A 22988-nucleotide genomic window follows, 5' to 3' on the forward strand; every position below is an offset into this window, starting at 1 on the left:
TCATATCAAAATGTAACTATTGCTTTGACAAATTCAGAAACTATCAGGAAAAAAATCTTTTTGATAATTGTTTCATCTAATATTAAACAATATTAAACAGTTTTCTTTGATAATAAACTTAAGTATAGTTAAAACGTATGTTTACGTAAAAAACACATATTCTATTACTTTAATAAAATTATTCCAATTTGCAAGATATGAATATTCAGAACTTGACACGTAAAGTTTATCGCAATCTTTAAATGTTTTGGTATGTACACATTTGCACAAATATATTGGACATTACATCGTCCTGTCCTGGGCAGTAGTTGAAGCTCAGGTCCAAGATTACTATCCGCGGTTCGTTACAGCTGTTGGAATGCACCTGGTCACGTCATTACTGCAGTCAACAGCCATTCCTTATCGCATTGTTTGTATTTGTTTTGATAGATTGTATTCCTCAAAAAAATGAACTTATTAAATACAAGGACAAATTATGTTTCATTTATATTGCTTTTCCGAAAGATTGGCTATAATTTTTAAATATTTTCATCTGTGACGTAACTTCCGCTCCGTTAGGCCGGAAGTAAGGTCGCGAACGGGCAGTCACCGAGAATGGATACTGTTACACAGAACTCCCATAATTCTTTTATCTGATTTCATTGTAATAGTGTTTTTATAGGAGCTGATCCCCTCTCATACAGCAGCCATGCACCATCGGCATGTGCGCCAACAATAGCGTACGGAACCGCCCAACTCCAGATTTTTTCTTTAGTAAAACTCCGGTTACCACCGGGCGCCGAAACGTTTTTCGGACTGAAGAGCATTTCCAAAATAGTGTTTAAATTACACTTTTCATTGCTCGTTTGTTACAATAAACCAACAGGTTTCTGCGACCTGGTACTGCGAGTACTCTTAACCATACATTTCCTCTCCTGACACGTGTCCCGGCGAGAGGCTATGCTAGTCTGGGCAGGGCGTGTCCAAAAGCTTGCAATATGGGGACCATCAAGTGTTCCGGATACGCAGCATACATACCTCTGTAGCTCTCCGATGCGAGTGCGTCTCCCGGCAAGCCACACTTGGCCGGAAGGCCCACACCCTGCCGTACTGTGCGTGAAGCTGCTCTCCCCTGAGGGCTGGTGCCGGGCAATCACCACCATCAGCATCACCTGTCGGGCAACGTCCGCTACGTCCCCACGCACACTCCTGGTGGGGACTTGGCGCCCTAACACGTGCCAAACTCCATCAACTTGTCTACGGGAAAACCTTTGAAAGGCGGGCATTTGGACATTGTTGGAGAGCATAAGTGTGCCGGCCTGGATAATTGGAGGTACGGTACCCTTCTATACAGAATTGTTCCCCGTCATGTAATGAAACCATGCCACCTACTCCTTTCCCTTTTCTATAATAATATCAGTTTCCTCAACCGCCAATTATACAACGGCCGTTTCCTGCATCATAGACTTCATTTACACACAGCGTCATTTCAACAACCAATACTAGTGGTCCTTTTACCTTCGTCCTGGCTGAATATTTCTATTTTTTTTTTACTTCATGAAAATGACCATCGTTGGCATTGAAGCACTTGATATAAGAACTAAATTGCAATAGTTCTCAATTTACACATAGAACACAGCCCCTGTCCAACATCAATAAAGAATTTTGGTAATAAGGTTTTTTTATTTGTAAATTATGAGCACATGGTGGGATAAAAGGCACAGTCAACTGAATACTTGAGTTAAGTCCCTTTGCTAATCCCATTTGACTGTATTAGCAGGATTAACTTTAGTGCCATCCCTATCTTCTTTTTTGTTTCAGCCCCCAGGTTAAAAAATTTCTACCACACCCACACCAGAGGATCAAAACTCTGCTTATTATGTACATGAGTTACATATGCCAGGGGTAGTGCCTGCGGTACAACGCAGGGAATCACATTCATAACCCCAAACTTCAGAGGTGAACGCACAAAAAATATTCCAAATCCTTGTACTTTTTTTTAATAATGATGCAAAAAAAGTCCAAAAGTCCAATTTTTAACCTTTGAGGGTTGCCCTCCTACCCTCTAGTTGTAGGGAGGATTCCACAGAGTTTTAACAATGTCTAGCCCATGGACAATCTCGAATCAGGTGACAGGCCCATGGTACACAGCGTGCAGGGGAATCTTAAAAGATATATTACGCATGATATGCCATAGAAGATACACAGCACAACTAAGCACAATCCACAATTTTGAAAAGGCTAAACGTTGAACCAGATCGGATTCATCAAGTAGGCCACAAGGGCAAGTGAAGCATGACAGTACACAACTGTGTACATTAATTATGAAACTGCCTGGTGGAAAACAGGTCCCGCAGTTGAGCCTGACCCGGCCTGTGATATTCAATCACTTGTATAGCTTGTGATCTAGGCTCACATAGGTTGTGACAATAAGGACAGAGGATCCACTCCCTTATGCCCTGTGTCTTTAGACCACTTGTGCCATGGAGAGGCTTGCTCACTGGCGGAACCAGGAAGGGGAGGGGATACTGCGGCATGCCCCCCCAAGCCCTGATTCATTTTCAAATTTTCAGCTAATTCCTTGTCATATTTTACCAAACTTACTTAAGTATTATTCTACTGCAGATTTATAGGACGTTTTCAAACAGCAAATAAAATGTACTAAATATTTTAATTCTAAATGTACTAAAATTGTATTTGAAAATTCAATTTGGCCCTCCCCTGATCATCATTCTGGATCCCCTCTTGAGCTTTCTAAAATTCTCTGAATCAGTACAGGGTTGTATGCAGAAGATCTAGAGCTATACTGATTCACAAAATTTTGCTTACATGCCAATACGCCGATACAACTGTAGCCAATTCACCAATTCCGAACTGATACAGGAGAACACACATTTTGGTTAAAAATTTTTATAAATTTACTAAATTATCCAAAATAACTCACTCTAAAAAAAGCATGCAATGCACATGTATTTTAGTTTATAAATGGAACACAACCTCTCTATTTGTTCCATTTATAAACTACGTAGTAGGTATTTTTAGCTTGTTTTCATTTGTTTGTTGACTATCCATTAGGTGCTTATTGAAACATTAATTTACTAATGGCGGCTGTAAAATTTAATTATTTATTACGTAATTATAAGTACAAAAGATAAGATCATTTAATAATAGGAACTATGAAATATATTAATTAACAAAATATGAAGTTTAAAAAATGAATTTAAATTGTGCAAAAATGCAAGACTGTACATATTTACAATTCAAGAACGGGAATTCCAATACTATTTTAATGCATGTGGCAGCGAGAATTTACAGTATAAAACATTTATACGGGAAACAGTAAAAGTAATTTGCGTTATGTAAAATCATATATTATTTGGTTATAATTATTTTATTCACTTTTAAAAACTTTACGTAAGTTAACTAACAAATGTCTCCCATCACGATATTACAAACATTTCTTTGCAGTTCAAGCAATTAGTATTTTCCTTTGTTTGTAGTGGTAGCTATGCTCTAAATTAAGCGAGTTTTGTTCTTATCTAACTTTACCATGCTGGTGATATATTTACAATGCATTAGATTCAAGAACATTATTAAAAAACATAGGATGTTTGAGTTTGATATGTACGGCTGGCACACGTAGCTAAGAAATAATTTTCAAAGTATGTACAAGTACAAAAAGTGAAAAGGGTACTGGTGGATTTTTAGGTTATGACAGGCACTTTCATTTTTCAATAATATCGGTAGAAAATTAACAAGCGTGTCTTGAATCGGCACAAATGCTGATTCAACTAAATATTGGCAGAATCGGCTTCTGCCGATTCGTATCGGCACAGCTCCAAGTAGATCCACTAAGAATAAACATTACTAAGAAACATGTTTACCATGCTTTTGTGAAAGCATTTTAAGTTGCTGTAACATCTAGCAAACTGATTCTCAATTATGTTCATTGTGTTCTTTGGTGTCCAAACTGATTTTTGTATCAACTCATCCCTGGGTTGGATTCGTCTAAGTGGTTGGATGAAATTAAAACCACTCGACTGAGTTACCTTTAGAGTTTCACCACTTCTCATAAGACCTAAGTACAGTATCACTTTATTGTGATAAAAAAAGGGGGCAATGCTCAACTTACATCCTGTTTTGTTCTGAATCTTAACTGCCATCCCTGGCCAAAGTTACCTATAAAAAAGAGAGGAAAGTTGTCAGGGAAGGGAATTCATCCAGGAGAGGCACAACATATTTTATTAAATAAGTATAGGTATTTATTTTTGTATAACACTAAAATCCACCAAATAACAACTGAACTAGTCAGTGGCTCTAGTTATAATTTTGTACCAACTAGTACAAAAACATTAACAGTTGCACTTCCTTACAGGCTGAGTATTGTAACAAATATGTTCTAGGCCTAGTACAAGATACGTTTGACATAAAAGCTGGTAAGTAACCAAGCCACACTAACACTATTACTGTAGAGAGCATTATTTTTGGTACACGATCAGAGTTCAAAATACACAGAGCTCTCAACACGTTTTACAAAAGAACAGTTACATACTTGCAATCTATGTTTACCTTAAAAAAAAAAAACCTACAAAAACCATTAACAGTATATAAAATCTTAAAATATGTCATCCATTATACTTTCAGCACTTTTATATGAGAACAGTAGTAAGAACTATCATGGTTATTTTCTAATTATTAAAGCTCTTCATTCTTGACTCATAGTACAGTAGAAAAAATATTTTTTTTTCAGTATACATAATTTACATTGACAAAAATTATAGCTGGTATAAAATTACAAAAAGGACAGATGTGGATTCAATGCACGCACTCTCATTTATAAAACAAATGTTTTGGTAGCTGCACTCCTCTTATTTGCGACAACACAAAGTCAAAACAACCAATGCATTACAGCAAGCGGAGACACGAAACACAATACAATGCAAATATTTTGAGCTATAAATGAAAAATAATTTATATTTGATTGGCAACTATTTATTTCAGTAAGAACATACAGCATACTTGATACATTATTTTTTGCCAGACAGACTATGAAGTCCCAAGGATGTGATGAAAGGATAACAGTTAAAAACTTTGATGCGAGTGATTTTACTTAAGACTGTTTTCCATTTAAATGAAGAAAAAAAATGTGAAAATCTCTAGTAGTTTATGCTATTCATCCAAAATACTGTTTATTTTTTTATTTTGGTGCGAAAGTGTACAGTCACACGGGGTTAGTATAAACTGTGTTCAACTCTAAACCGATTGTCTACTGTCATTGAATGACAGTGGATCCTGTTTATTTGAGCAAATGTACCTCTGTTTGAGAATTACCGTCAGCATTAATTTTAAAACAATAAAATATTTACCTGTCAATATTTTTGTTGCAGTCTGTAAAATGAACTTGTGCTAGGGATATTTTCCATCTTGTATTTTTCGCAAAGGACTGTTTATATTCTCAACAGCCAATTAGAAGCTTATGTAGAAGAGATGTTCTGAACTACTTTGCCAACCTGTTTCAAAAATAGGAGTGTTTCAGTGGACTCAAAATGTTAAGCGCAAACCATCTCAGGTTTGCCCTGGAAAATCCTTTCACCACGTTGGGATGGTACCGCTTCAAGTCAAAATACCACACGAAATAAGTTAAACTAACAAGTCAAACTGCTCTACTTTGCTATCATCTACAGGATGATACTGCACCAGTGAATTTAAGGCTAAGACGGCCTGAAGTCCAATACACATTCAGTATCCACTACTTAAAGCAGCATTCTTACAACTCCTTAGTTCATCACTGTTGACCAAAACACTGGAATGTACCTTTCACTTACATCAGCTCATATTCATAATAAAAGTTAAAAAAAAATTCTATCGTTACAATAATTAACACTACTTGTTCTTATGGACGATGTTTTCCATAATTCCAAGTTAAAGAAATGTATTGGTCGAAGCATGCCAAGACGTGTAGCACCCAGCTATATACAAGTCAAATACAGCTGACCATAAACAATACACAACAGAGAAAATAGTACATGGTGAACCCTTTATTTAATTGACTGTTTGGAGGACCACATAGGATAGCCCACAAAAGAGCACACCACTGTTAAGTTTGTGAATGTGAGAACGGAAACTAGAGATGTACCTCCCAGTGTAATTGTTTTAGTATATGTCTGTTTCCAATTTTCTGGATTTCTGATGTAATAGTTTCCAATGGATACTTGAAAAAATGACATACATAAAGTACAATATCATCCATTCAAGTGACACTCAAAGTTTACATTTACCTGCCTATAGTTCTGTAAGAATCTTTTACTTCAATTTTTTTCTATAATTTAAGTCTATACTTAAAATGAAATTTGTTTAATGAATTATTAATATAAATTGTTTGGAGTGGTCTTGTATACTCCACTTTTTTTCCTAAATAAACGTACTTTCCATGAACGGGTTTTTTTTATGAATAACTTTAACCTAACAAAAAACATTTTTTTCCGTATAATCGTCGCACCCCTACTTTTGAAACTTGGTTTTATAATAAAATGTGCGACGATTATGCGAGAAAACACAGTTCAGCTATACATATCCATGAATAACACGACCTTCAGCATTTCAACACACCGTCGTCAGATACATCAAGACTAACTGGCTATCTATAACCCAGATAGCATATAAATAAAAGTGGTCCAATTTCTTCCTGTTAAAAGCAGCTCGTTAAATCTGAACGAAAGTCCGTTAAATGAAGGGTTCATCGTAAGATGCACACCAATATAATAACAATTATTTAATTCATATACATTTCATACATCTTTTTCATATAAATGTTCATTACAGTAGTTTTACATGGATACACAACACAACTCTATACAACCCCATTCTTTCACCTTTTTTTTTATTTTACAGACATTAAATTTCCAAAACAAAAAAAAATTATAGTTAAAATAAATTTACAATTGGTCTTAAACATGCTTCTAGTGAAGATTGAATACTAAACTAAAATAAACAGCTACCAAATCTCAAAATACAAAATTCCACCATGTTACAGACCATAAAAAATTCAGACAAGAACAGTTTATATCACATTGCATAACACTACAGCAGTCCGATTTCATGATAAATATACATCAGACTTATACTCCCAGCACAGATATTCCGGTACATAATTTATTTCATTAAATGTAATAAAAATTGCGGAGAGTATTTTTTTTATCATCAAACTATCCATGGCGCAAAAGTTTTTTAAAGGCACAGCTACAATACCCTCACAAATCTTTACTCCGCTTTATACAATTTACTGGTGCGAAGGCCTCGCCAAGACAACTGCACCACACTGCTGCAAGTCAGAATCAAACACTTAAAAAATACAATGTAAATTACTGGATTAACATTTTTTATATAAAATATAACAATATAAGTATTTACAAGGGACATACTTATCATTACTACTAAAATAATATTATAGTGATAATGCATAACGTAAGAATTTTTTTGTTATTTATCGCTGAAAATGAAACATATACAAGCAAGACTATTACACTGGTTGCTTAAAAAGAAACATAGTTTACAGTAGGAACTATATATAATAAATTAATTCAGAAAAATTTAAGAGCTAAATAATATGATAAAAAAAAAACTTATTGTATAAAAGATAATTAGGTTCACTCAAAAATGAGTCTGCAATGTTTCTTTGGTATTTGGTTGTTAAATACAGTTTTACATCAGTACCTTAGAAATTGTAAACAGGGAGCGGAATGCTTGCATAAATTAGGAGATAACTTTAATATTTCCAAACAAATAATATAAAAAAAACTGTGGGGGAAAGAATTAAATATATAGCAGTAAGAGAATGTAATTATTTACATTATTTGCTAGATCAAAAATTACCACCAATTAGACAATAGGATATATTTACCAGAAATGAAATTTATTGTGTTTGCATTAAGTCGACAGTTTGGTCAAGATAAGAAATGAAGGAGTTAAAAATTCAAAATTTAAATGATCATACATAAAACGTGTAAATTTTATGTTGTAATCACAGTCCTCAAAATTGTATGCTGCATGGTTGGTTGGTTGGTTATTTCCCTAAAATAATTACTATACTGTGCACAGGTGTCATTTTGCCAGGCACTTGTAAGGGGAACTAATACTTTGCATTTCAATTTCTGAATAATTTTCCTTTCTTTTAAATAAGTTCCAGAAGTCAATTTTGAAATTGTGGTGCAAAGCTTACACACTGAAACTATAAATGGGTGTTATGCAGGCACCACCATCTTGGTTTCAGACAGACAATGGTGCCACTCGATAGTAATTCACAAAACAGGAAAAAAATAAAAATGTATTTTAAGATGCTCACACCACTAGAAAGCTTGGAAAACATGGTTGTAAGCCTGCACTATTTAAAATATGATTTTTAGTAACAAGAGTAAAGCAATATTTTCATTTTTAAGTAAATAATAGAATATAATAATACATGTAAATATGCATTTGAAACAAGAACCTAGATCTTAAAATGCAAAAGGAAAATTTAGATGGTGAGATTATATCTAAACCACATTTAAGAGAGCAGAGAAGAAATTAAGTTTCACGTAAATCCCTAACTCAAAAGTATGCAACACAACTCCAGCCCCTACCAACTTATTTATTGATGAACAAGAAAAAAATATTCAAGTTCTTTTACTTCATTTACTTTTGCATCATGATGTAATTTAAAATATAAGGGACTTGATAATGGAGGTGTAATTGAAGGCTCTGCTCACCCACCAGGGAGGTTTTTATTTTTTTTTTGCTACAGCCACAAATCAACGTAAAAATACTTTGCAAATGTAACTATTGAAATCAAGTTGTTTGCATTGCCAAACTGCATAAAAACAGAAGAAAAAAATTCTAGTGAGTTGTGACCAAGAGACGTTTTAGTTATGAGCACTTGTACTCAATGTTTTACAAACAGTAGCAGTTAACGTGTAGCACATACATATCTGGCTACAAAATATGCAACATAACCTAGTAAGCTTTTGTAGTGAAAAATCTGTAGGCATTGCCCTGAAATAATAAATAATACGGAAATGAGAACACCGAAGCGGATAAGGGCCGAGGTTTAATCTGACACTGGAATATTAGAGGAGGATAATGATATTGTGAGTAAAAGCACTTTTTCAAACAGATTGACTGCCACTGCAGACACAAAAGTCACTACCTGCAACATATTTTATCAAAACTTTATGCTTAATTTATGCTTTTTTAGGAAGACACACTAATGCATACTATATTGATGGCTTAGCATACAAATGTTGTACTTCTACTTTTGTTAGTTTCTAGATATCACGACAACAATGTTGGAGAGCCCCTTTCTCCATGTAATTAATGCAGTACAGTACATTCTTGAATTTCATAATTCCAGTTCATTTGGAGTCGCCATGTTTGTACTCAAGTTAGAGATACTTCATGCTTTACAAAAAAAAAAAATTAAAAAAATGGGAAAGCAATGTTTATGAGCTTAGTCATTGAATGTTTGTAGGTACTTATAAATTGATTATATTTGTAATATTTAAGTTGCAAGGAACTTGATCATATAAATTTTTAATCCTAACACTGAATGTACTGGCATTAAATAAACATTAACGCAACTTGTGTTTCATAAACAATTCATGTTCTGAATCCTACTTGGTCCTTGACATAAGATATGTATTATAAAGTAAAAAAAAAAAAAAACTAATGATTTCATTTTACAAAATTTCTTGTTATTTCATAAGCATAGTAAAACTGTGCAGATTCATGTGATTTGATATTTCCAACATATTAACAACACATAATAAACACATCACAGTAAAAGTATTTTTTATTAATTAAATTATAAAAACAAAATAAATAATATTAATTTGATTGAAGATGAACCCCAATAAAAAATCAAAACAGAACCTACAGGATATTAAAACTTTACTTGCTATTCAAGCTAAATTTCACCATCATCATGAATTTGTGATAAGTACTACGCAAAAATATTGCCAAGGCGGGTTTGTCCTACAATGACTAAGCAATGCACACAATTAAAGCTCTCCTACAACTACGCCATTATATACATTCACAGTTCCAAGTCACAAGGCTTACGCGACAGGCAATGGGTTTCATGGGGAAAGGGGTAGGGGTAGGTAGAAAAATTCACACTCAAATAGAATAATTCAATATTTTGATACAACATTTCCAATCAAATAATTGTTTGAATTATCCGCTACCGATATGCAGCAAACGGAACACATTTACAGAAATTTTTTAACAAAAGAGTGTAATACGTACGAAACAAAAAAAAAAAGACTTATTCTAGAAATTCCAATTGGATATCTGTTACACTGAACGTACGTGTGCTTTGTGTACGCAACAAATAATTTGAGATTATGAATTTCATTAATATATTTTTATATTTTTTTTCTTTTCAATTTACTACATTCGGCATTAATATTTTTCTTGGAGTCCTAGGAAGTGTGAAAAAACATAGTTTTACTGTATGTACAAATTTTGTTCGAAAACCATTAGACAATTAATTCAAATTCAAAAGAACAGGGGGATGGAGGTAGGGAGCGACGGGGGTAGGGAGTGACGGGGGTAGGGAGTGACGGGGGTAGGGAGTGATGGAGGTAGGGACAACGGGGGGAGGCCCCTACGAGGGGGTCGCGGACGCCCGCTGCTGCAGGCTCTCGCTGACCCCCAACAGCTCCTCGTCAGCCGACACCAGCCCCTCCGACTCCGAGTCGTCGCGCCTGTCCCGCCGTATCCGGCGGTACCGGTACCTCACCTTCTGCAGCAGGCCCGCGTCGCCGTGGCAGGCGCGGTGGTGCCGGCGCCTCATCAGGAAGTTGTCCGTCACCCAGAACATCAGCGCCTGTTAGGAGCAACAACCAGCACCCTTCCTTACCTCCCGACCGCCTGGACGCGAGCGTGGAAGTGTTATCCTCTGGTGCATTTACAAACGAACACAGTGGTCTCTCGCTAATCCCGTCCGGATCACTTAAGGTCAGTTTCGACCGGAATTTTGCCACAAAATGAACATAATTAAATGTTGGATGGGTAAAACAATAGTTTTTTTTTCATATCCATACTTATACCAAAAAAATAATTTTAGTTTCAATACTACTGTATACATATACCTGAGTTTTTAACCTAAGAACTTATGTATGATTAACAAAACAAAAATTCTGATTTTTTTCCTGAATCCTGTCGGATAAACTGATGCCTGGACGAGAGGGATATAGATTATCAACTGTGAAACTAAAACAATCAACTAAAAAGTGGGAAGAAATTCTAATTAGTTACATTCACTGCTAAATATAAGATATATCCATTTTCCAAAAAAAGACAAGTATTGTGCTTGCATTAAGTTGATACTTTAATCATAAGAAATTACAAAATAAAAATTTAAAATTTAAACAGCAAGAGAAATAAATGTATAAATTCAACTAGGCCCTATGTAGTCACCGGTCTAAATTTTGAGAGGCATAGTTGTAATATTTACCCAAAATAACAACATTGCATTCAGTGCTTAGGCTGCCAGGCACTTGCAAATATACAATTTTTTTTACACAAATTTAAGTGAATTGCTGACTGGAAAACTTTAAGAGAAAGTAAAGCCTATAGGTATATAAGTGAAGATATTTGTAAAATAAATACATGGAATGAGATTTAAATGTTTTCCTTTCCTGTAACAAGTCTAAAAAAATAATGAACACCAGTGACTAAAATGCACAGGATAAAACCAAACAACACACATTTTAGCAATTTACAGAGATGTGCTTTTACTTTAGCTATTTTACTCATAATAGGTCTATGGTTATTTGACTCATAATAGGTCTATGGCTATTTGACTCATAATAGGTGGCTAAAAGGGGTATTTAAAAAAAATTACTCTGCTGGTTAAGCAGTGATGTCCGGGGCACAAGCCCCATCTACCCCCCACCCCCCATAGTTACGTCCTTGGTTGCTACTGCAGGACAGAAGGATTAATTGTACACCAATTCAGAGCCTTCCCTAACAAACAGTGGCAGATTCAGAGAGGAAATTGGCAAAATATCAGTGAAGACAGTATGTATGTTACTGTGTAACAAGCCACAATGCTTATGGCTACTACTGTTGGCCCATGTCACCGCTGTGTCAGTGACATTTGAAATGTAAATTTTTGTTTTTTCCCACAGATCACCCCCACCCACAAAAAAAATTCCTCTATCCGCCATTGCTAACAGAAATAAATCTTAGCTATGCAGACCCCTTACAGAAATTATATTCAACTGAAGGAGATCCAAAAACACCCTACCAAACCCCAAACAGCTCGCGTTAAGATTTTTTCTGGAGGATTCAGACTGTTCAACTTGGGCAAAAGATTGCATTACTGCGCTGCCAGCAATTTTAGTTTGTTATTACTGTTGGTTTTCATTTCAGTCAATTGTTTCCTGTTTTCAAGCGGGTCACCTTTCACAGGCACATTTCTGTTAAAGATTTTTAGAAGAGATCTGGTTCACAGACAGCTCATCTGTAATTTCACTTGATGTAGACCAAGTTGCTTTAAATACCACTGAACTGTTTATTAGTTCTTTTCATACTGCAGTTAAAACTATATTGACTTACTTGCCTATTGTACTGAACATGCCGAAATATAGACTTTTCACCAAACCCACAGCTAGGACTTACGAAATAAATGTAATCAAAGTGCAAAGCAAACGAAACAAAACTCACGTTGATGATGAACGGAATGATGAGCATGACAACCGCCAGCTCCACTCTGGGGTTTGTTATCGGCGACAAGATGAACGCACGCACTGCGTTCCAGAAGTCAAACTGGATGAGCAACGTGATGCAGATCTTGACTATCACCATGAGCAGCATGTAGAGACAGCACTGGGCCAGCCAGGCGTTGGTAGACGGGGGTTTACCTGCCGGGCACGTTACTCACTCGCACAAACACTTGCTGGCACTGCTTGGCCAAAATAAACTCAAATCACACAATGCGAACCACCATTTGAAACAAGCACCATACGAAAATTTCACCTTCCAGTCATTTTCAGCAATTGGTGTTTAAAAAAAATGATTGAGTAGAAATAACTGGGTTTACTTGGTCACATGACCAGGTTTACTCGATGACTGCTTGGATACTATTTAAATTTTGTTACATGGCTGTAAATATGCAGAGTGTTAAGTTCAAAGTGTAGGCAGATGATACGACAATTCAAGAATGTTTATAAAATTCTCTCATTAAAAAAAGTTATGTTCTGTTTAGCTGTAAAGTATCTAATATTTATTTATTTATTTATATTGTAACATAAATATCTATTTAAGCTGGTTGGATGGCAGTTTCTCATTATAAACAGCAAGAACACTTTGTGCTTTGTTAAATAGTATGCTAGACATGTTGAAGACAACAAATTTTTAGAGATTTTATAAACAAAAAGACAAAACAGGTATTTAAAAAGGGATGCTGCGAGAGGGCAACTAATTAATTTTAAACCCTCTCAGGGTCTTTGAAACAAACGCAAAGATATTATCCAACCACGTCGATAACTGGATTGCAAGTAAGCAGATTCGTGACGAAGTGTTCTTTTATCAGTATTATTACTATTTCTTTGTAATGTTTATGTTTATTACTGTGAAGTGTGTAGTAAAATATTTGACAGCAAATGTGTTTTTTCTCTTCGACCACATGGGAGTGCATGGAGGTCTATAGGCGTGTAGGACACCACAGGGCCCGCACAGTGTTTACATCTAGCGTGAACGATGCTAAGAGCGGACCAGGTACTATTATAAGGGGCAGGTCTCATTTCCCCACATTCGAGCTTCGTCACGCCTTGAGCGGAGAGTGCTGGCTGGGTCCGTATGCCCTTGGAAATACGGAGGAGTCCATAATAAACGCTACGTTGACGCACTCTCACCAACTAACACCTGGTCCCACATCAGAGTCGAAGATCAATTTAACCCTGCCATGACCTTCTTGACTTACTGAACACTAGTAATCACTGTTCGATCTTTTTTTTTTAAACAAGCAAAGTAGTAGATGTTTTTCCTCTAACCTGACTAACCCCAGTTACTTTCCGTAAATGACTAAAGTAATCAATGATCAAACATGTAAAACTATATAACATACATCAATTATTTCTACTGCCTTACAATATAGTAGGTACATATATTTGCTCTCTTAATGCTCATCTTCAACTAACATGTTTGATTTTTAGTTTTTTGCTATTTTCCAATATTCAATATAGATATATTTTTTCGGCTGTGACTATAAATGCTAATTTACATGCACTGACCAACTGTGAAAACACAAAAAATTAACCTCTAGAAAAACACAATAAGTAAAAACTTATGAAAACTTGGCTTGACTCTTTACAAATAGCATGCAGAATATATTTTCAACAAAATTTGCAAAACAAAATAACATGCAATTTTATATAGTAAAATATCAGTAAATTCTGTCCTTATATGAAACTAATGAACATGCCATTGCCCAACTTTAGAGGTGAAGCAAAGCCTTTAACTAAAATATTATCACACTACAATGAATGAACTAAATATTTCACACTATTACCACACTACCCTTAAATTATAAAACAATTTTTTGAGGTATTTAAAAATGTTCTCACCATACTCTCCAAAATTAATAGCCTCCCATCTTTTAGTCCGAGCTAAATACTGCGACAGTCTTATTCCAATATAAATTATGAAAAGGCCGACAGAGGAATCTAGCAAAAAGTTAATGATATACCTGTAACAGATAAAAAAAAAAAAACCAATGTACAAGAACTTTCTCAATAAGCAACAACATAAATATGATCTATTTTTGAAAACATGTGAACCACAGTTGGATTAGTTGTGATTAATTTTATTTATTTATCATTAATCACATGCCCGCCAACAGCCAAGGGCTTTAGCAGTGGGCACGACACATACAGACAAGAACAAATAAAACAAAAACAAAAAAAGTCAATGCAAGTACGGTCCCAAGAGCACGCAAGCACTACATGAGGGCAATAACACATGTCAGGGTCAGGTAAGTGAGACCCACACACCCACACTTGCAGTGACCAAAATAAATAAATAAATAAATAAATATATAAACAGATAGATACATCAAACACAAAGACATAAAATAAACATAAAAAAATATAACATAATGACATTAAGGAGTTTAACATTCAGAATCCAGTGTTAATGCAAGTGAAGCAGGGTGATTCTTCTCCTATAGCAACAACTCAAGATTGGGAGCAAAATTTTATTTTAAATTGAGGTATCAAAGTTGATTCAATGAAATTTTTTTTTACGAGATCTTTCAATGTACAATATTAAAACAACAAGCATCATGTTCCAAAGGATCACTGTATTCGAGATCATGCAATTAGGATCAAGCGATAGGCTTGGATACGCGATACAAAACTTTTACCTAAAATCATGTTGTATGGAAATGTCTGGGTATCCAAAAATAAGTTAACGCTGATTATTACTAATATTGTACTAAGTTGCTAATTAGGTATCATATGGTACCTGAAAGTTTAAAATAAATCTACAAGAACTGCTCACAAAATGTATTTTTTTTCCTTCTTTTTCTTCTTCTTCCTTCTTCCAGGCTTTTAAACTTTCAGAGATTTTGTAAAGGCCCATGAACATCCTCAATAGAATTTCCTGCACCCAACTTAACTTAGCTATGTACGTAAAAGAAGACTGTCCATTTGTCCCAACAAACGCAGAAGTGTATGTACTCACCACGTGCATGGATCTCCATGGAATTTGTTTGCGAGATACACGTTTGCCATGTGGATCACCAGCGCACCCATTCCTTGCTTGGACGTATCATAGAACCATATCAGCCAGGGCCTGCGTTCAAACGGAGGCTCGCAGAACCTTTTAACTGCAACCAACCAGAGCACTCACTCAACTTAAAATACCTTCTACTCAACACTGACATCGTCCCGGGCTGCGCCCTTCTGAGCGGGATGTGCCACCACCTCTCCCCCTCCTTCCACCACCACCCTCTACGCCCGCCCGCCGACGTGACGCCAGTGCTCCGCTCCCGAGAGCTGCCGAGCGAGGACGAGCGGGCAGTGAGTGGCGAGCGCTGCGAGAGGAAGGAGCTCCACGCACCTGTCAGTGCTACAGGGGGAGACGGGCCTCGCCACACACGGGCTACGTCACGGCCCTGGGAACAGAGCAGCCGGGTCCACATGCCCACTGTACATGTGGTGGCGCCCTGAACCTCCACGAACACTTCAACCCCCATTGCGGTAGCAACTACAAGCTGATAAACAAATTATGAATAATGTTACCATAGGCAGGAATAACTGAGATGAAATATGAACCAACCTAATGTGTCTGTGTGTAATAATCATTAAATCTATTGACTGGATATGAAAGAAAATAAAATGTTTTAAACATACAGCCGTCTACTGACAAACATGTAGGTAGGGCTTATCTGTGCTACGTCAAAGAAACAGCACCATAACTTTATTTCTACAAAACAGCCACGACCAATGCTTCAAGACTGCTAGAGCTTCTAGTAATGCTGATGAAATTTTATTTTGTTTAATTCTTTTTTTCCCTTCTGTACTTTTTAGATTCATTATTTCTTACCATACTCTTTATCATAGAAATTGATTCATTAAAAAGACAATGATATAAAAAATTCTCTAAACCAGATATAAAATTATTTCAGTAGGTATAACATTAATTTCATTGTAGCAGATGTAATTAATATAATTAGAGTGGGAAGTAAAGCTCAAAAATTATTATTGCCACACACAAATAAACTTGAAAACATTAATAAATTTACATGTGCTGTAACTCATGGTTCACACATACCCTCTGATGCAATAAAAAAATTAAGGCCTTTTTTAAGGACCACTTTACTTCATTGCTTTCACCACTATCATGAGGTTTAAATATTACAACATCCCTCAAGAAAATAACAATGATATTAGTTAATGCAAAAAAAAAAAATTCCTTGATTAGTTCAATTCTTGCATATGCACCCCTATTGTCCATAACTATTTCTTCAACATAGGTACATCTAACCCAAGCATATCTATCTGAAATTTGAAGCCCTAACATTAAGTTGATCACATTTACATTTAATTCATAAGTTCAAAGAAAAATAGAAAAAAACACATTTTCAGTTTAGCGGTAAGATACAAAATACAAAAAATAAATTCACAAAATCTATCATGTGGCATGAAATCAGCCGAGTAACAGGAGATTTGCCTAAAGGCGGTTTGCCTAAACATGAATTCATTATGGCGATTTGCCTAAAGTCATTTTGCCTAAAGTTGAATTGCCTAACGGCTATTTGCCTAAAGGTGATTTGCCTAACGGCATTTTGCCTAACTCCAATTTGCCAAACTGCATTTTGCCTAAAGGTGATTTGCCTAACGGCGTTTTGCCTAAAATGTTACTATGATGACAAAACCCTGTTTTGCCTAACTGCATTTTGCCTAACGGCGTTTTGCCTAACAACGAATTTCCTAATGGCGAATTGTTTTTGCCTAACTACGATTTGGCCAACGGCGTTTTGCCTATCCTAACCTAACGGCATTTCGCCTATCTGCGTTTTTCCTATCAGCGGTTTGCCTAACCGCGATATGCCTAACGGTGTTATGCCTAAGAGAGGAAAAAGTGTTTTGCCTAACGGCGAATTGCCTAAAGGCGATTAGCCTAACGGCATTTTGCCTAACTCCTATTTGGCCAACGGTGTGTTGTCTAACGGCATTTTGCTAAACTGTGTTTTGCCTAAAATTAGGCAAAACGCCTTTAGGCAAAATGACACATGCCCAAATCAGCCAACTGTCCTGTGCATGCAAAAAGCGTTGTTTTCTGCCAAATTGCAAACAACAGAATTTTTCAATTCACGCATTTATCCATTACTTGCATGCCATCAGTATTTATTAAGTGGTTTTTAAGGATTATTGGTGAAATTTAAGGACTTTTTAAAGATATTAAGGAGATGTACGAAACCTGAATCTTATTCAAATGAGTTAGTGTGAAAATTCTTTTACAAAATTAAATGAGCACCTGATCTGCCACCATCGCTGACCTTATAACACTGTGCTAGTGAGAGATATGTTTTATGATAATATTACAAAGCAGTTATTGAATCTGTGTGATATTGCACATTATTTTAATATACCGTACAATTAATGATGTTACAAATAATTTTCTCTCTCTATTGTCGAAACTTCTTTAGAATGATTAAAAATTTGTAACACTAACATTATCTTAAACTTCATAGTATTTAACAATGTTTTTCTAGAGTACGTGCTCTTATTAAAAAGTTAAAATAAAATTCTGAAAAGGGTATTTTGAGTTTCTCCCTCTCAACTGGACAATTCTGCTGGACGGCATCCAGGGGCGTAGCCAGGGGGGGGTTTTAGGGGTTCAACCCATCCCCCCTCCCTTAGCACCAAATCTTTAATTAATTTCTTATTTATCACTCAAACAAATTTCATATTAAAATTTATAAAATTTTTACCATTACAATATTTAAATTTAAGTACCGAAAACTGCTAAAATAGCACAATTTTACACCTTAAAATCCAAATTTTCCCGGGGGAGGACCCCCGGGCCCCCCACTTTAATACAGGGGGGGGTTTACCATGCTTCTTAACACCCCCCATACACAAATCCTGGCTACGCCACTGACGGCATCACAATATTTACTGGTAGTTTACCGTTTTGAACAGCTACATTTAAAAAGACTGTAAAATCATTTCAATGATTAGGTTTACTACATTAAAAATTATGCTAAATCATGTAAATGGTTGGTTAGGTTAGTTACATTAAAAATACTCTAAAATCGTTTGGATGGTTAATCAGTACAATTAAAAAAACTGCATATTGGTGAAATCATTTGGTTAATTAGGTTAGTGACATTAAGAATACTTAACAGCATTTTTAGGGGAAAACAGTTCTCAAAAATAACATTTTCGGATTTTTTTTTTTTTTTTATGAGTACCTCTTCTAGAAATTACCAATTTTCAATACAAATTCCTAGAAAGTAGTACAAAATTAATTTTAATAAGTATAGTATATGTAATTTTGGCAACACATAACTTTTGTCTAAGGTTAATACTTACGTATTAAACAGGTAAAAGCCAGACAGGCGAGAAGAATTTGAAGAAACCACCCGAACACGTCTGTAAGTGCATCTTTTCCACAGTGCAAACCAGATTCATCATTTATGTTGCTGCTTCCAGTTACTGAAATATTCATTGAAGAAATTTAGGCTGCAGCCTTATCGTTATAGCATTAATTTCAAAGTTTTTTCTTCGTTGACATTTAACCACTAACGTAAATGTTCCGTATTAAAAAGGTTTATTATTCATATTCCCGAGTAAACTTCTACAAACGTCAGTAGACAGCGTATACACTATTGTAAAATCTTTTTCTCACAAAATTAATCAAACATATCATTTTTTTTTCTTTCAAATATCTATATTTAACTGTCTATATACATTACTGTTCCCGTGTTTCTCAACTCTAATACCTGTTTCAACTTTCTAATTTAAATTAGCATTCTAGCAGCCTACTTTCAGAGAAAACATTCTATTTACAATCACGATGTCACAGACAAACTAAACATTAAGTTATTTTGGAAAATATACTATATATTTTAAAAAATAATTAATATTTAGAAATATTTATAACAAACTATTTAATTTTTTCAACAATTTATTTAATGGACTTTTAAAAATATATGATATGTTAAATTATAAAATGTAATTTAAGATGAAAGAGTACAATTGAAAAATATTAACCTCAAAAAAAATTGTTATTTCATACCAAAATAATTCCAATTATGTTTTCATTCGATTTACGAAAGTTCTCCATTTTTAGTCACATTACAATACGCCTATATCTGAGCCCTTTACTGTCTTATTGCAATTTTCTCTCGCTTTGTTTAGTGTTACTGTTGAAGTCTGTGCTCACAAAACAATCTGGAGAGGTCTTATTTCAGGGTTCTGCTTTCGTTCGGCTGGGCCATCTTCCACATCTACCACGCCGCTTCTGATCTGTCTTTATGCCTAACACGAAGTGGTATTTAGGCTCCACACATATTTTAACCATACAACTATGGTTTTAATATATCTATTGTTCATTGTCACTATTGAAAGATAAAAGGTTCAGCATCTAATTCCCAAAGTTCATACCGCATCCGCTGCCTTCTCCTTGTTCCCTATCCTATACTCTCGATCCCATGCTTAGACCTCTCGAAGCCAAGCTTTCATTTTGAACTGCTCAAAGTTAGTGCAACATATGAAATGTGTGGTGAAGTGAAACAGTTTAACATAAATTTAAAAAATCCATGTTAATAACAATGTATTTAAAATTGCCATTAGGGCCGGTATTTATGACCTTCCGGTTAAATATAATTTCTAGATAGCTCTTATTTTGGTTTTACGACCCTCGGTTAACACCTGACTCTGAGATATTCTTTCTGTTAAAGTTTACCGTAGATGAACTGAGGGCTAGCTGTTTAACCTTAGACTAATGAGCATCAGAAAAGAAAATGGTGAGATATCAGGAGAGGCTAGTTGTTGACAGTGATAGTCCGGGTTAGGGAGGTACCTAGGAGCCTATACGCCAAGTAAATATCGGATCAGCCATGCAGTTAAGGGTCATATGCAACGAGTGATAAAGGGGACTAGATAAGTTGGGCTCAGGTAAAAACTGAATAGACACAGGGAAAATCCTGGGCACTGTCATGCAGGGTGCAAATTTACAGGTATTAAGTGTAGGAAAATACAGGAGAGAGAAGATGGTCTGGAAGAAGAGTTGGACAGATAAGTAAACAATGTTCCATGCGAGAGTTAGGGCACTTGGACTCATGGTCCTTTACATTTTGATCCAGGACTGGATTGATTACCAGGGATTCAAGAGCCCCTGGTGATGAGTGAATACATTAGCCACTCACCCAGGTTCCAGACAGCATCTAAAACTAGAGAAGAGGAAACATTGGTAGAACTTACAGACTAAAAGATCATAAAACACGGTTCTCTACAGGGGGGTGGATGCATTGATGAATCTTTTGAGGGGGGGGGGAAGAGAGAAATGCTAATCACAAAAAAATATTTACCACTAATGGAAGGCAGGGACTTATTTCCTAAAACATAGAACAATATTACCAAACCCTGCTCATGGGAACCCGGACATTGAATACCTATACAATTGTTGCGATTTACTGCGGGTTCGTAAAGGATAGCCCAATTAAAGATTTTTTATCACATACAGTTTTATTTATTGCCACTATTTACATTGCTAGCTAATAATCTAAAAATGCCAATTAATCAATTTGACTTAAAAATGTTGCTTCCTCCAGTCACTCGTTTCTCACAATCCACACGCCTTGCTGGGCCGCACCTCTGGCGCAACTCTCGCCGCAGCACCCCTCGTGGTCCTCCGTCGCAGGACTCCATCGCCGCACTCTGCCGCCACCGTCGTACTTCCCCTTCGCCGAGATCCCACTTGACACCTCGCTCGGAACTTCGCTCGGGACTCCGCCGCACCCGCGACACTATCGCCCAGTTACTTCGCCACGGGAAAACTCCCGACTCCACTCACTCACTCACTCCCTGCCTTGGAACCTTCGTCCAAGGACTTCGCCACTCTGCCGCACCCGCGGCACTATCGCCCCGGAAGCTCCACCGCGGGAAGGCTCCCGCCTGAACTCTGTCTGTGAACTCCACTGACTCCCTGCCCTGACGTCCTTGGGCATATATATAGGCCCCGGCGCAATTCCAGAACTCACGAGAGCGGCCGGGGCCAGTCGCGTCATTTCGAGCCGTCCCGACGGCAGAAATCTCTCGAAAACACGTGTCGGCGGCTCGCGTAACTCCGCAGCTGGCAGGTTTCGGATGTCAACCTAACAGAGCCGCGCGGGGGGAGCGGAGGGCTGGAGGGAGATAAAGCGGCGACCCAGGTGCACACGGCACATCTCATGTTACGGCGGTATGTGATGCAGCCCAGCTAGCTCTGCACCTGCGCGTGATGTGGCCTTGCTAACGTTCGTAACAATATTGATGATACCAAAATTATTAACTAAAAAAATTAAATATTATTAGAATATCATTATTTTTAAAACAATTCACATAAACTAGGATTCAATACTTTGGGCATTAAAGGGTCTGAGAGTAATTTCAACTAATTCACAAAAAAAAAAAAAATATATTATTCACCTGGATTGCTTCGAAACCACATAATTACAAAATCTGGGTTTCCTATAAATACAATACTAAAAGTATGTTTTAAATGGTTGGAGACCTCCTTTCTTCCCAATAACATTTAATTTAAAATCTAAATCATGATATGTAGCTGTAAAATTTGACTCCTGTAAAATGTATGAAAATGGAATAATGAAATAATGAAGTCAGTAAACTGAGCTAAGTATTTAATAATATTATAGCAATTAAATAGGCCCACACAAAGAAAATGCATTAATACATATTTGCTTAAAAACAAATTTGTATAATCCAGTAACATGTTATAAAAAAAAGTGAAAGTTCCTTGTGACAAGGTTTGAATTTGAACCACATCAAAATTTACCTCTACAAGTGCACAGCGGTGCGCTCTGCCGCAGTGCTACAGAATTCTCTGACATTTAAGGAGACTATAAGTTATCAGTAGTGTAATGTCAGTTTTTTTTTTTTTTTTTTTCATATTTGAAACCATGCTGCAGTAATCCTTGTATCAAACAGCTCATAAAAACATGGTTTACCGAAACAACACTCACTGCCATGGTCCTGCTGCTTGTTTACTTTAACAGCGTGCGAAACATTCTCGGACCCTGGAGTTACCAATAAGTGTTGCCAACTTCATATTGAGAAATTCCTCGAAAAAAAGCATAAACTTCCCATTAAATAGACAGTAACGTTACCAAGCAGTGTTGCCAATTTTCTTTTGATAAATTTTCTAAAAAAAAGGCACAGGTAAATTTATAATTAATGATACGAAACAGTTTTCTAACATATTCTTTGATAAATGTATTAGTGTTCGTATTAATAAGC

General features: G+C 36.0%; 1 protein-coding gene across 1 annotated transcript; it reads right to left on the reverse strand.

Annotated features, from left to right (window-relative positions):
* Positions 1-10373: 10373 nt before the first annotated feature.
* Positions 10374-19561, reverse strand: LOC134542165 (store-operated calcium entry regulator STIMATE-like). The gene is made up of 5 exons (XM_063386189.1): positions 19062-19561; positions 15703-15847; positions 14586-14707; positions 12685-12881; positions 10374-10840 (listed from the first exon to the last, which is right to left on the reverse strand). The coding sequence occupies exons 1-5, from the start codon at positions 19195-19197 to the stop codon at positions 10619-10621; spliced, it is 822 nt and encodes a 273-aa protein (XP_063242259.1). The 5' UTR covers positions 19198-19561; the 3' UTR covers positions 10374-10618.
* Between the last annotated feature and the right edge of the window lie 3427 nt (positions 19562-22988).

This window comes from Bacillus rossius (genome assembly GCF_032445375.1).
Source record: "Bacillus rossius redtenbacheri isolate Brsri chromosome 4 unlocalized genomic scaffold, Brsri_v3 Brsri_v3_scf4_2, whole genome shotgun sequence".
NCBI classification, from domain to species: Eukaryota; Metazoa; Arthropoda; class Insecta; order Phasmatodea; family Bacillidae; genus Bacillus; species Bacillus rossius.